The sequence below is a fragment of the Camellia sinensis genome, unplaced genomic scaffold, assembly GCF_055761805.1.
Source record: "Camellia sinensis isolate YWXY unplaced genomic scaffold, ASM5576180v1 Unanchor1, whole genome shotgun sequence".
Lineage (NCBI taxonomy): Eukaryota > Viridiplantae > Streptophyta > Magnoliopsida > Ericales > Theaceae > Camellia > Camellia sinensis.
Genome location: NW_028128987.1, coordinates 27,546,481 through 27,561,829, shown reverse-complemented (window position 1 = coordinate 27,561,829; position 15,349 = coordinate 27,546,481). Strand labels below are relative to the sequence as shown.

General features: G+C 38.7%; 2 protein-coding genes across 2 annotated transcripts in view; one reads left to right on the top strand and one right to left on the bottom strand.

Moving 5' to 3' along the window:
• LOC114288292 (uncharacterized) overlaps window positions 1-15,349 on the top strand; it is a 36,748-nt gene continuing 21,399 nt past the window's right edge. Inside the window, exons 1-3 of the mRNA XM_082910802.1 lie at window positions 1-437; window positions 577-653; window positions 812-946. Of these exons, the coding sequence (XP_082766928.1) occupies window positions 118-437; window positions 577-653; window positions 812-946 (532 nt within the window). The 5' untranslated portion in view covers window positions 1-117. The remainder of the gene's footprint in view (window positions 438-576; window positions 654-811; window positions 947-15,349) is intronic.
• Window positions 6,896-10,917, bottom strand: LOC114302700 (uncharacterized). The gene is made up of 4 exons (XM_082910798.1): window positions 8,791-10,917; window positions 7,868-8,680; window positions 7,652-7,770; window positions 6,896-7,560 (listed from the first exon to the last, which is right to left on the bottom strand). The coding sequence occupies exons 1-4, from the start codon at window positions 9,755-9,757 to the stop codon at window positions 7,096-7,098; spliced, it is 2,364 nt and encodes a 787-aa protein (XP_082766924.1). The 5' UTR covers window positions 9,758-10,917; the 3' UTR covers window positions 6,896-7,095.

Genomic DNA, 15,349 nt, shown 5'->3' with positions numbered 1-15,349 from the left:
TATGCCAAGCGTTGTGGAGGTCATGATTTGAAGTAGTAGGTTGGTAAGGAGCAGTCTGGTCTGGGTAAAGAGAGGAAGAGGAGAGGAGAAGAATAGAATAGAATTGAATAGAATAGAATGACGGCAAGCAGGTGTGTGCTTAGTAGTAGTAGTTATTGTTCATATATGATCTCTTATGCGAAACCCCAATTCGTTTTGAATTATAGCCTTTCATCACCATCATCATCATCATCGTCTCCTTTGGGGAAATGCCGAATTGTTGGTTTCCTCCCTCAAAACCGCGCATTTCATCGTGCGGAAGCCGAAGTGCTCCAAAAGCCTGCTGCTGCGAACCCCCCTTTATCCTCATCGTCATCCTCGTCCTCGAAAGAATTTCTTCCCAAAATCGACAAGAGTGGGAGGTTTTGCAGCCCCAGAGCCGCCCGAGAGCTGGCTCTGTATCTCTCTCTCTCTCTCTCTCTCTCACACACACACACACACACACACACACACACACACACTTATTAGAATCGTCTATTTTCCCCCTAATCCACATCTCTAACTAACTAACTAACTATATTCCGATTCCGATGTCAGGTTAATCATTTATGCGGCATGTTTAGAAGGTTCTGATCCAGTTCGGCTATTTGAAAAGCGAATGAATGCCCCAAGAGGTCACACCCATACCCACATACATGCCTATATTTCCCATATCTTCAAAATCCTCTATATACAAAAATACCTGTGTATTTGAGGTAAATAATAAATATAAAAATGATTATCTGATTGATTGATTGATTGATTGATTGATTGGGCTGTTGTTGTTGGGCAGAACCTGGGTTCCAGTTTGACAAGGCATTGTTAACGGAGTACAATCACATGAGCTTTGGAGGCCCCCCTGTCACAGCAGAGACAGTTGAAGAAGCCGATGAGCTTATGCGCAATGATGCCAACCAGTCTGCAATTGGTAATTTATCACGCTCTCTATTGCTTCCAAATTTCCATTTATTGATTTATTCTTTATTTACCTACTTTTATAAGCCATGCTATCCCGTTTGTTGGTTTTTTTCGTCATTTCCGTTGGTCCCGTCAGTTTATACATGGTTCAGGTCCATCTTCTTACTACTATGTAGTGTGGGTTTTACAACAAACAATAACATTCTTAGACTTGGTCTCTTCTCACGTTTTATTTTTTCTTGCAGTCATTTTATGCAGTTTTGATACTCCTGTGGACATTGAATACACTGTGATGTGTATATTGTCCTTTAATTTCTGTTACTAATGTACACATTATACTGATCCAGAACAGTTTCACTATATTCTTACTGTTTTTATTGATATTTCTCTCTGAACCAAAACAAATGTTATTTTGTTTCATAATAAAATACACCTGACTCTCATGAGATGTTGAAAATTGAAATGGTAGACACTTTGGTGGAATAAGTATCATTTTGCATATGTGCAAAAGCATCCATCAAATCAAACCACCAAATAAAATGTGTCCTCCCAAGACAAATATCACAAGTATTGCCTCATCCCCGGCCATCCCAAGGAAATCTATAATAAAGAAATAACCAACGCCCAATTAGTATATATTAATGTGTGTTTGGGAGGGGAAAGATTGGGTACATCCTAACCTTTGGTATAGTGTACAAAGTGATTGTGTCGTGACTCGAATCCATAACCTCAATGTTATTAGGCTTAATAGGCTAAGATTTTACCAACAAATACAAACACAAAAATAATCAATCAATACAGTAGATGCATTGTGAACAAACTCAATCAATTAAGCTTTATTTATGAAAATAAATTAATATCAAGTAGCAAGGAAATCTACTTGGAACTATGTACATCTAGCAGCAGTGTGATGTGTTGTTCAGTTTCAAAAGTATGTATTGTAAGTTTTTGAATGAAACTATATATTCAATTGTATATATTTACAAGGAGTTCATCAGTTTATATAACCCTAAACCTATGACTGAAAAAGGAAATAGCCAATTCAACTATTTACACCACAATATTTTCTAATTCCTAATTCCTAATATATACAATCATGCCAAATTGAGAATATACACAATATATTCTCACCCTCCGCTCAAACTCAAGGTGTTTTAGCAGAAAACACTGAGAGTTTGTTAAGAAGAAACTGAAACCGAGCGGTAGTGTGAGTCTTGGTGAAGAAGTTCACAAGTTACAAAGCCGAAGAGACAAAAGGAAGCGAGATAGAGCCAGACTGCAGATGCTGTCGGACAAAGTGACAATCAATCTCAATGTGTTTCGTCCAGTCATGGAAGACAGTATTGTGGACAATCTGAATAGCACTGCGGTTGTCACAATAGAGGGAGGTCGGAGAAGACTGAGGGACATCCAAATCAGATAAGAGGCAACGAAGCTAAACAATCTCAGCAGTAGCATGAGCCATAGTACGGTACTCAGCTTCGACAGTAGAGTGTAGACATCCCATTTTTGACCGACCTTAAGACTAAGACGTCATCGATTGAGCGCTCGGTGATCGCGCATGTTTGTGCTCATTTCAAGTTTCTGGAGTTTTCGACTGAGTGCCCTACCTCCGGGCTTCTGAATTCTTTGTGTTTTGGCTCGGTTTGTGAACCAAACCTTGTCTTCCCTTGCCTGGAGGGAGAGAGAGGTCTGTAGACCATTTTTTGTGGTCGTAGACCACTTTTCCCTCTTGTAAGCTAGTTTCTGGTTTCTGGAGCCTTCGGCTGAGCGCCTTGTCTTGCTTTTCTTTTGGCTTGGTTTTGAACTTAACCTTGTTTTCCCTTGCCTAGAGGGACACTGAGGTCTTGGAGACCACTTTTCCCTCTTGGAGACTAGTTTTTGATTTCTGGAGTCTTCGGCCGCTCGTCTTGTCTCGGGACCGCTTAATGTTCTCCTCTTGGCTTGGTTTTCGGACCATGCCTTGTTGCCTTGGTCTAGAGGGACACTGAGGTCTGGGAGGCCACTTTTTGTGGTCGTAGACTAGTTTTCCCTCGTAGACCACTTTTGGTGTCCATAAACTAGTTTTCGAGGCTTTCGGCTGCGCGCCTCACCTCCCGGACTTTCGTCTTTCATTGTTTTTGGTTTTTTTTTGGTACAAACCTTGCTTTTCTTGCTTGGAGGGTGGAATAAGGGTGGGAGACCAGTTTCTCTTCCTAAAAACCACTTTTCTTCCCCGCCAGCCAGTTTTCTTCCCTGTAGACCACTTTTGGTGGTCTACAAGTGGTTTGGAGTTGGAAAAAGTGGTCTCCCACCATGCCACAACCTTGCTTTCCTGGTGTAGACCACCTCCCCCCCTGGGAGACCACTTTTCTTTCTGGGAGACCACTTTTTGTCCTGGCCGACCAGAAAAAGTAGCTGGCCGACCACTTCAAGTGGTTGGCAGCTTTCCAGCACCTTTTTGAAGATCTTTTCTTGCCAGCTGTAACAGCTGGAAGGCACAGAAACCATCCTCCATACACGTGTATGGAGGGATGGCTTGGAGCTCTTAGCTTCCTCAACAAGCTTTTGCTTGTTCTTCTATATAAGGGAGGCCCTCTCTCCCTTCTCCAAGTTCAGAAAAAAGTTGCTTGAGTTATACATATCATCTATCTCTATACTTCTTCATTTCACTTCATTTTTGTGCTCAAAAGTGTCTATTCTTCACACTTTTGCACACAAACACATAGTGAAACGCCATACTCTTGTTGCTGAGGCACTTTGAAGTTGGTTTTGGTGTTTTTGGACTGGTTTTGATCCAAAAAAGCTGCTGGAGTTGTTGCTCTAAAGTTGTTCTACAAGGGTGAGCTTCTTACCTCTTAAACCCTTGTTTTTGATTGAGCTTTTGGCCCTATTTGCATGTTGTTTTAGGCCTAACTTTCTACTGTAAAAAGTTCTGATTTTTAGTGCTTAACATGTTTGTTTAAGGCTCCTTTGGTGTTGGGGGTGATCTACTCCCTTGCATACCTTGTTTGGCTTTGTTTTGCACCATCACTTTAGGCCCTTGAGATCACTTTCTCTTGGCCTTTTAACCACTGAAATTCAGTGGATTTTCAGTAGTAAAACTTGTGTTTTGAGGTCCCAAATAGGAGGGGGTCATCCCCTCTCCTTGTATCTTGGTTACTTGCCTTGTTAGCCTCATGTTTGAGCATGTTTATCTAGCATGTTTTGGCTCCATCTCAGCTTGTTTTTGGTGTTGTTTTAGTATGCCATAACTCTGTTTTGGGTTGGTTTGATAGCCCCTTGTATGCTCCTTGCACTTGTAGTGCATTTCCATTCACTAGCCTAATGTGTATCATGCTTTGGACCATCATTCTAGCATGATTTTGGCTTAACTTCAGCAAGCTTTTGGTCATGTTTTAGCATGCTTTAGCTCTGATTTATGTTGTTTTGGTCATGCATGCTTTGTTTTGTATGGCCATGGTTCAATCTAGCTCACTAGCTTTGAGTTTCTAAGCCACTAGCATGCATTGCTTGGACTATTTTCATGATTTGGCATCATTTAATATGTGATTTCAGTGCATGTAGTATGGTCATACACTCGCATGTGTCACTCTTTCAAGGCATTGGAGAGTTTGTGCTTTGTGCCTTAAACATGAGCCATTGTGTATGCCTTCATGCCTAAGCTTGCGAGCTATCATTTCAGTGTGTTTTTGGGATTATTTTGCCATGATATAACTCTGATTTTTGTTGGCAAAGCCATCTCATGCTTGGCCTTGGTAGGTGTAGTGTAATCCTCCATATTGGCCTTGCATATTCCATGCTTTATGCCTTCATGCTAGCGTGTTTTGGCTATACTCCGTGCATGTTTTAACCTTGATTTAGCATGATCTAGGACTGTTTTGGGTTATAATGGCCATATGCTTCATGTTTTGCATAGCTATAGTGCAAGTGCTTATGCTAGTTTCAAGCTTTGAGTCCTAACATGCTTCATTTGTGACATGTACATGATTTGGCATCATTTAACATGGTATTTCAGAGCATGTAGCATTGCCATGTTCCCACTTCTTTCACTCTTTGAGTGTCTCTAAGGGTTGTGCATTGTTGCCTTGCTTATGGCCTAGTGTGCATGCATGCATGCTTAGACATTTGAGCCCCCATCTTAGCATGTTTTGGTCTTTGCTTAGACCTATTTGAACTCTGTCCATGCTTGGTTCATGCATTTGTGCCATGTATTGCATGTCTCTAGAGTAGTCCTCCTTGGTAGCTTTGTGCCTTAAGGACTCTTGCGTGCCTTGCTTGTGTTGTTTGAATGATTTGACATCATTTCATACCTAATTTCAGTGCTTATAGTGTTGTTACACTTCCAAATTTGTCACTCCTTGAGCACTTTTGAGAGTTGTGTTCTTATGCCTAATTGGTGAGCCAATACATGTGCATGCATTTCTCTTGCTTTCATGCCTTTATTTCAGCATTATTGGCCACTGATTTGGGCGTGATTGAGGTCTGTCAATTTTTAGTTTAAGTCCATTGAGTATGTTGTTCAAATGTTGTTACATTGCATCATGTTTGCATGCTTGAGTTGCATTGTGTTTTGCATGCTTGTTGTTTGTATTGTTGATGCATACTTATGTTGCATTTCATTATGCTTGCATTGTTGTTCGCTTTGTGTTGAAATGCTTATGTTGCCTTGCGTTGTGTATGCATGCCATTAGTATTGATAGGTTGCTCATGTTGCATTGCATTGTGTATGCATGCATTACATTGTGTTTAGCATGCTTGAGTTGCATCGCATTTGTTTGGATTGGGTGTTAGTTCAAACACGAGAAACGAAGGACGTTTCATACTTGAAGTGATGAAATGTGCCGCATTTCTCGGTCGCCGACCCTCTTGATCGTGCATGATAGAGGTTAAGGCATTTATGTGTTATGTGTGCATTCATTTACATTGATTTGTGCAATCTTGGTTTCTCGGCCATCGTGCATTGCGATGCTCGGTTGGTGGTTCGAGAGTCGAGAACCACACTCCCTTGAGATCATGAAATGATAGGGAGAGTGGTTGTGTACACATATCTTGCAAACACATTGCCATGTCCCTTTTTGTTCTCTGTTGCAGCAAACTGGAAGAGTGCAGCAAAAAGTGGTCGGTAGACCAGTAAAAGTGGCTGGCCGACCACTTTATCTGGTCTGCATCAATGGTAAGTGGTCGGCAGGTGGTCTACAACACCATAAAGTGGTCGGCAGCCTTCTTAGAGGTCTCCATGGTGGTGCAGAAGCTATCTTGAGGTTTGTACAGTGTTCTAAGAACAAATGCAAACAGAGGCAAGTTGGGGCATAGCGATGGATTTCCGAACGAGGCGACCGAGCATGCATGCACTTCAACTTTCTCCCCTCGAGGCTCATTTTTACTGCTTTGCTTAGCTAGCTTATACTTTGGTTTTGTACTTGATTAGTTAACGTGTTTAGCTAATTGATTTATGCTGTAATGTTTAATTAGCTAGTGTAGTTAGCTAGTTAGCTTGTTTTGTAATAATTAGTTAACTAGGAATAGTTAATTAGTTTTGATTTGTAATAATTAGTTTAATTAGCTTAGATTAGTTAGTTAGCTTGTTATTCGGACCCTCCGTCGAGAGGGCACAACTGTTGTAATAAGCATGCGTGTGTGCGATGCATGTCTTCCAACCTCCATTTCTTTCTCCTTTTTGTTTACCAGCTTTTGATGGTTGGTTTAAGGCATGTTTCAATTGGCATCCTTATTGTTAAAATGTACCAAAACCTACCACTACACCTACTCCACCCCAGTGTTTTTAAAGGCTCAAGGCGCACTAAGGCGCCGAAGGTCTCTTGGAGCCTAGGCGCAAGGCGCAAGGCGAGGCGCGGGCTTTATTGAAGTAAGGCGCACAGTATTCGTAAAAAATAGAAAAATTAATATAGACTAATCATTCATAGTAGTAAGACAATTTTTTAAAAAATAAAAAGTAATCAAGATTCAAGACAAAATATAGAATAATTCTCAAAGCCATGAAAGTGCATATTACATAACATTCCAATTTTCAAAGATCAAATAATCCACATTCAATAAAATAAAAACATAAACACTAAACATCTAAAACATAAATATCCAACAAATATTAATATATGTCTTCACTTAACACTTAAAAACATCAATATCAAAAGCAAGGGTAGGTTAGGTCGGTGTCAGTCAATCATCATCCTCAACATCAATGGCAAGCAAACTATCATCTTCTTCTCCATCAGTTGATTTGTATCCCTCAACATCTTCCTCCTCTGTGTCATCTGAGCCCGCTTCCTCTTCATCTATTAATTGAAGTGGAGTCAATGTTGATGGTTTAGATATCCTCGGTTGTGCCTTTGAGCGTGAACTTGTTGCTCTACTTGCATGGCTACTTTCTTCTACTCCAGAAGCTCTAGCAACAGTAGCCCACGTCAAGCCATCATCATCATCAAACACAGGCTCATTATCTTCATCTGATTCTCCATCCATCCTCCCAAGCAACCACTCATTGCTTTCATCAATATTTTGCAAAGATATGGGATCAAGAGTGTTGCGCATGTCATACCTAAATCTCAATGTTCTATTGTATTTGACATACACTAAATCATTGAGACGTTGTTGTTCCAATCTATTTCTTTTCTTGCTATGAAGCTGCAAGTATTAAAAAGATATTAAATTCTATATAATGAGAAAAAAAAAAATTGAATTCAACAAAAAATTAGTTAGAATGTTAAATACTCACATGTTCGAATACACTCCAATTTCGTTCACAACCCGATGAACTACATGTTAGGCTAAGGACTTTTATAGCAAAAGTTTGCAAGTTTGGAGTATAAGAACCATATGATGCCCACCAATCAGCTGCGATAATCCACTAGTTAGAAATAATTGTTACCAAGTATTAAGTTTTACTAAAAGTATTACTCAAAATAAACTCTATGAGTCTATAATATATTACCTGGTGCTCTTGTATTTCTTTGCCTAATTGCAACAGCCTTGCCAAAAAGACTCTCAGCCTTCATATAAATACTCATCTCATTAGTGATCAAATCTTGAACAGTGACATCCGGGACCAATCTTTGCATGCATTCATAAAACCCATTCATCACTTCATGATCTCTTTGCACCTCTAACGCTTTTGGGTAAAAGAATTCTGGGTTAAGAAAATGCGCAGCTGCATGTAAAGGTCGATGCAATTGGACATCCCATCTTTTGTCAATGATTTCGAAGATTTCATTATACTTCTCTTCTTTATGATCAAATGAACTTGCAATGCATTCTTTTGCCCTATCCATTGCCTCATAAATGTATCCCATGGGAGGTTTCTTCTCAGTATCAACCAATCTAAGCACTTTGACAAGAGGACCCGAGACCTTAAGGGCAAACACAACAGTATTCCAAAATGAAGGTATCAACAAAGTTTGTGCCATTCTTTTACCTTGTGGCTCCTTTGCCCATTTGCTTGAGGTCCAGTCTTCGGAGGTGACCATCTTTCTCAAATTGTTTTTTTGTTGATGCATCCTAGACAAAGTCAAAAAAGCGGTTGCAAATCTAGTTTTTGCAGGCTTGATCAAATTCTTCAAATTTGTATAGCCCCTCATCATGTTTAGCAACGTAGGCCGATTGTAAATGTAGCCATGTACTGCAATACCCCTTTCAAATGTCTTTTTCAGTCTAGGTATCTTGAAAATGTCTTCCAACATCAAGTCCAAACAATGAGCAGCACATGGTGTCCAATACAACTGTTCATACTTAGCTTCCAAAAACCTCCCTATAATGTAACAATAATGAAGAATTATTATTTTCAAGTTTTTAAATTTTAAATACAAAACAAATTATGAGTAAACAATTTTGATGTAAGGAATGAGGAAATATTCTTACCCGCCAACACATTAGCTGCAGCGCTATCAGTGATAACTTGCACGACATTCTCTTTTCCAACTTTCTCCACAAACTTGTCTAGCAATTCAAATAACTTTTGCCCATCCTTGGAATAGCTAGAAGCATCAACCGACTCAACAAACATAGTTCCTCTTGGACAATTAACTAAAAAATTAATCAATGTCCTTCCTCTCTTATCAGTCCAACCATCAGCCATTATGGAACACCCGTATTTTGCACAATCCTCTTTATGATACTTCATCAAATCTTCAGTATGTTTCACTTCTTTTTTGAGTTGGGTAACCCGCACTTCATGGTAAGTCGGTGGCTTCATACCAGGACCATATTGGCCAATGGCTTCAATCATTGGTCCAAAACTCTCATAATTTACTGCATTGAAAGGGATACCAGCATCATACATCCACCTTGCAAATCTTTGCAGTGCCCGAGCTCTCATTTCTTTTTTGTAAGGGTCATTTGCATCAATTTTTGTTTGTTTCCCTTTTGCTTGGTCTCTTCGATTTTTCACCACTGATTCAGGATTGGGTGTGAAGTAAACATCCATAGGCCCTTTTCTCTTTGGCATTTTTGATTTGGATTTGGATTTGGATGAACCTTGGCTACTACTTGTCAACTTGCGGTGTTGATTGACATTGATCTCAACAACATCATCATCTTCATCTTCATCTTCCATGTCCATGTCATCAAAATCAGGCAACATGTTCATTTCTTCTTTTTGTGTCTTTTTTTTGGACATGAACTCTCTAATCTCTTCTCTTACATGAGAAGGACACTTCGGGCAAACAGTAACATTCCTATAACCTCCCGCAAGGTGTTGTTTCACCCGATAAACACCTCCATTTGATACTTTACCACAAAAATTACACTCAAACTTGTTTAAATTATTCTCCTCCACCAAATGGGCATATTGCCACGCCGGATCTTTTCTATTACTTTCCGATGTCATTTTCTACTTAGTAATAGTACTCACTACACAACACAAAAAATAAATAACAGAAAAACAATTTCAGTATAATGAATGTAATGTATGTTATGTGATGAATTTATTAATGTATGTAATGTATGAATCAATTTTCTATTTTTTTAATTAATGATGAATTAATTAATTAATGTACATTACATTCCATTACATTCATTCCTATGTTACATTATTTTTTCAAGAAAAACTTTGATTTGACCAATTTATTAATTCATCACATTAATAAATTGATGAACTTATGAATCAATTTATCAATTAATTAATCAACCAATTTTCTATTTTTTTAATCACAACACATTAATCACAATAAATTGATTAATTGATAAATTGATTAATCTTTATTAATTAATTAAATTCTTATTAAATTCTTATTAATCACATTAATCACAACACATACAACACATTAAATTCTTATTAATCACAACACATTAATCTTTTCTAATTAATTAATCAATTTTCTATTTTTTTAATTAACTTATGAATCAATTTATAAATTAATTAATGTTATGATTCAATGTATGTACTGTAATGAATGTATGAATTAATTAACTCATGAATCAATTTTCTATTTTTTTAATTAATGATCAATTAATTAATTAATGAACATTACATTCCATTACATTAATTCCTATGTTACATTATTTTTTCAAGAAAAACTTTGACCAATTTATTAATTCATCACATTAATAAATTGATTAACTTATGAATCAATTTATCAATTAATTAATCAACCAATTTTCTATTTTTTTAATCACAACACAATAAATTGATTAATTGATAAATTGATAAATTGATTAATCTTTATTAATCAATTAAATTCTTATTAATCACATTAATCACAACACATACAACACATTAAATTCTTATTAATCACAACACATTAATCTTTTCTAATTAATTAATCAATTTTTTATTTTTTTAATTAACTTATGAATCAATTTATGAATTAATTAATGTTATGATTCAATGTATGTACTGTAATGAATGTATGAATTAATTAACTCATGAATCAATTTTCTTTTTTTTTTTAATTAATGATCAATTAATTAATTTCAGTATAATGATGAATCAATTTTAATATAATCATAATGAATGTAATGTAATGTATCTATTTTTTTATTTATGTATGTATGAATTAATTTATTTATTTATGTAATAATCATAATTTATTTATTTATTTATTTATTTATTTATTTAATATAACTCAAATAATTGAAAAAAAAAAGAAAAGGAAAAAAAAAAAAAAAAAAAAAAAGGGATCAGTGTCGAAGACGAAGGACTGAACCTGTCGAAGACGAAGAAGGAGGAGAAGCCGAAGGAGAAAGAAGAAAAGGGAAAAAAAAAAAAAAAAAATATGAATCTCGAAGTCGAAGACGACCTGTCGAAGACGAAGAAGAAGGAGAAGGGGATCAGTGTCGAAGACGAAGAAGAAGGAGTCGAACCTGCTCAGCCGAAGTCGATCAGTGTCGCAGTCGAAGTCCAGTTCGTGTCGCAGCTCGTGTCGCAGTCGTAGCTCCAGCAGCTCGAAAGAGGGAGAGAGACGACTTCGATTAGGGTTAATCTGAGTCGTATTCGGCTGATATGGTACATGAGTTCTGATCCTCTGTGATTTTATGCTATTCGAAACCTTAATCTGAGTCGAATCTGAGTCGTTCGATCTGATCTACAGATTAAACTCTCAGTCGCGCCTAGGCGAGGGCCTTGCGCCTCTCTCGCCTGGCTCAAGGCGCGGCTAAGGCGCTCGCCTGGCTCAAGCCGCCTCGCCTGGCACCTGTACAGGCGCAGATGGTTCGCCTCGACTCGCCTTGCGCCTAGGCGTGCGCCTAGGCGCGACTTTGACAACACTGCTCCACCCACTTCACCTACTTCACCTACTCCACCTACTACTCCACCTACTACATACCTACCTCCTTTAATCTTCTATATATAGGACTCATTGTAAACAGAACATAACAATCAATCAATAATACATAATTCATTCTCTCTATTTCTCTATACATCAAATTTAACATGGTATCAGAGGCTGTTAAAATGTACCAAAACCTACCACTACACCTACTCCACCCACTTCACCTACTTCACCTACTCCACCTACTACATACCTACCTCCTTTAATCTTCTATATATAGGACTCATTGTAAACAGAACATAACAATCAATCAATAATACATAATTCATTCTCTCTCTATCAATTTATCTAACATGGTATCAGAGCCATAAGATTTAGGCCTGTATTTCTTTCTCACCGGCGGGCAGCCGGCCGGCAACTTTGCCTTTGCTGCCCGCTGAAATTTTCTACACATACCTTCCACTCTCCACAGCCGTAACTCTGCAAGAAGAGTAAACAACACAAAGCTCTTAGCATTAGAAAGTTGCTTCTTCAACTTTGCCTCCAAGTCACTTTGTAGCGTCCCACTCAATTCACGCTGCTTTGCGACCTCAGGCAGTGAGGTAGGCTTCTTTGGAGAAACAGTATCTTCTTCACCAAATGAGATATGACTGATTCCAGCAACCGCTTGCTGGTACATCCGTAATCCAGTTTTGCTATTTGGAGTAGGATTGGCATCAGATTCTAGTGTACCATTTTCTGAATCAGAGGGAGGAATTTCGGACCAAGTGAGCAGAAAATGGCGGTGGAGAGAGACATAGCCGATCTACCAAAGAACGCAGCGAACTACACTGCATTGACGCCATTGTGGTTTCTAGAGAGGGCTGCTCTGGTTCATCCCAACCGCAAGTCGGTTGTCCATGGATCTCTGCACTACACCTGGCACCACACCTACCTCCGTTGCCGTCGATTAGCCTCCTCTTTCTCCCGCCGCTCCATCGGCTTCGGTAACACGGTGGCGGTCATTGCACCAAACATTCCAGCTCTCTATGAAGCTCATTTTGGAGTTCCGATGGCTGGAGCTGTTATAAACCCTGTCAACATTCGGCTCAATGGATCAACTGTTGCTTTTCTCTTAGAGCATTCATCATCTTCTGTTGTAATGGTGGATCAAGAGTTTTTTCCCTTGGTAGAGGAAGCTTTGAAAATTTGGCAAGAGAAAAAGAAAAGCAGTTTTAAGCCTCCACTGCTGATTGTCATAGCTGATGAAAGCTGTGATCCAAAGTCACTCAAATATGCTTTAGGAAGAGGGGCAATTGAATATGAAAAGTTTCTGGAAACTGGTGACCCTGAGTTTGCGTGGAAACCACCACAGGATGAATGGCATAGTCCCAATATCATCATATTTTATTTCATTTCATTTACACCACACATACATGCACGACATCCATTTACTCTTTTTTAAATCCCCCACTTTACCTTTCTTTATTTTTCTCTTCCCTTTTCCAACCTTCTCCACTCCTTTATTTTATTATTATTTTGTACAAATCCAACCCATCCGGGGGGCTGTTAAAATGTACCAAAACCTACCACTACACCTACTCCACCCACTTCACCTACTCCACCTACTACTCCACCTACTACATACCTACCTCCTTTAATCTTCTATATATAGGACTCATTGTAAACAGAACATAACAATCAATCAATAATACATACAATTAATTCTCTTTCTATCAATTTATCTTACACTTATGCTTCGCATGCGTCCACCCATTCATCTGTATTGCATGCACCGGGCTCGGCGCATCATACTAGCTGTATTGTATTTCAATACATTTACTTGAATGCGTGTTTCAAAGCATATTATCAAGTGTTGCATTCATATGACATCTTAGAATAGCCGAGCCTATTTTAGTTGCATTTTTGTATGTGCTGCATTAGCCATCTTAACATGAACTAGGATCATGCATGATTTCTAACTAGTTCTTTGTTTTGGCTCGGAGTATGCTGTGAGTGTTTATGTTTTAGCATACTGCATGAGATGTGTATGTTGCCATGTTAGCATGCTTGCCATGAGACTAACTGCTTAAGTGATTAACTGCTTGAATGCCTGTGGGTGAAGGTTGAATTGCTTGAATTGGAACAATTCATCAAAATCATGTTTTCTAAGCCCACTTGAGGGTGGCAAAATCCAAGACTTAGCCTACTTGCGAGTAGCACCTCTAAACCGTTTTCAAACAAACGAACATGAAATGTTTTGTTCCAACTTAGGCGATCTAGTCTATACTTGTATGTTGTGCGCATCACATAGTAATTCTAGGTTAAAAACCGGAATAAGAACACATGTGTTTTCAAAAACAACATATCATGTTAGTAAAGGTCGATTTTTGATCGGGCGAGCAGGGGTGTTCATTACATGACCTTCCTCTCTCGTACCCAAGTTCCCGAGCCGAGGCAGGTGATGACGGACACGCGGCCTTAGGCACAAGTTAGGGTTTCCTAAATTTCTCAAAAATAAAATATTTCGGTGGCGACTTTGAAATCTGGCAAAACAGTCCATATTTGGCGTTTTTTGATTAAAATTGATTTTCTAAAACGATTTGCCGGATTTAGACTTTTTGGTGATTTATCAGTCTTACATTGCATTTTGTGAGATTAGATTCAGAACCGTGATATGAGTCCGAACTGTAGTAGCTAAGAACAACGATTCGCGCCCTCGCGCGCGGAGCGGAGTTCAGGCGGTCTACATAGAGCGAGCAACAACAGTTTATTTCTTTATTTTCCAAGAGATAAAGGAATCACCAAGAAATATACAAACTAGACGTGGATTGCGATTAGTAACATCACCAACCCAATCAAAATCAACATAGGCCTTCAAATTCGAAAAGGAACTAGAGGACAATAGTAAATCTTAAAATATAGTACCTTGGAGATAGCGAAGAATCTGAACCAATGTAGCCCAATGTGTGGAGTGAGGAGTAGAAACAAACTGGCTAACCACATGAACAGCATAGGCAAAATCAGAACGAGTTACCGTCAGATAGACTAAGCAACCCACAAGCTTGTGATATAAAGTGGGATCATCCAGAGGGACACCATCAGTAGAGTTGAGCTTCACATTAAGCTCAGTAGGTGTATCAGAAACCTTAGTATCAGTAAGACCAGCACAGTGAATGACCTTATTAGCATACTTAGCCTGAGATAGAAATAGCCCTTTAGAGAAGAAGCAACCTCAATACTAAGAAAATACTGCAAAGGACCTAGATCCTTCATCTCGAAGGTGCGGAAGAGATGCTGCTTGACCTCAGAGATAGCAAAAGAGTCAGAGCCAGTGAGGATCATATCATCTACATATAGTAAGAGAGCAACAAAATCAGCCAAGGTATGTCTCAGAAACAAAACAAAGTCGGAAGTAGAAGGATGAAATCTAAGCTCAGTAACAACAGTCTGAAAGCGATCATACCAAGCACGAGGAGATTGCTTCAAACCATACAGAGCATGGCGAAGATGACAAACCTATCCAGAGGAGTAGGGAAGACCATGGGGTGGACGTATGTAGACCTCCTCAGTGAGATGACCATTAAGAAAAGTATTCTTAACATCCATCTGATAGAGAGACCAATGTCGAATAGCGGCAACAAAAATCAAGGTACGGACAGTAGTCATCTTGGCAACAGGGGCAAAGGTCTCCTCAAAATCAATATCATACTCCTATGAGAAGCCCTTGG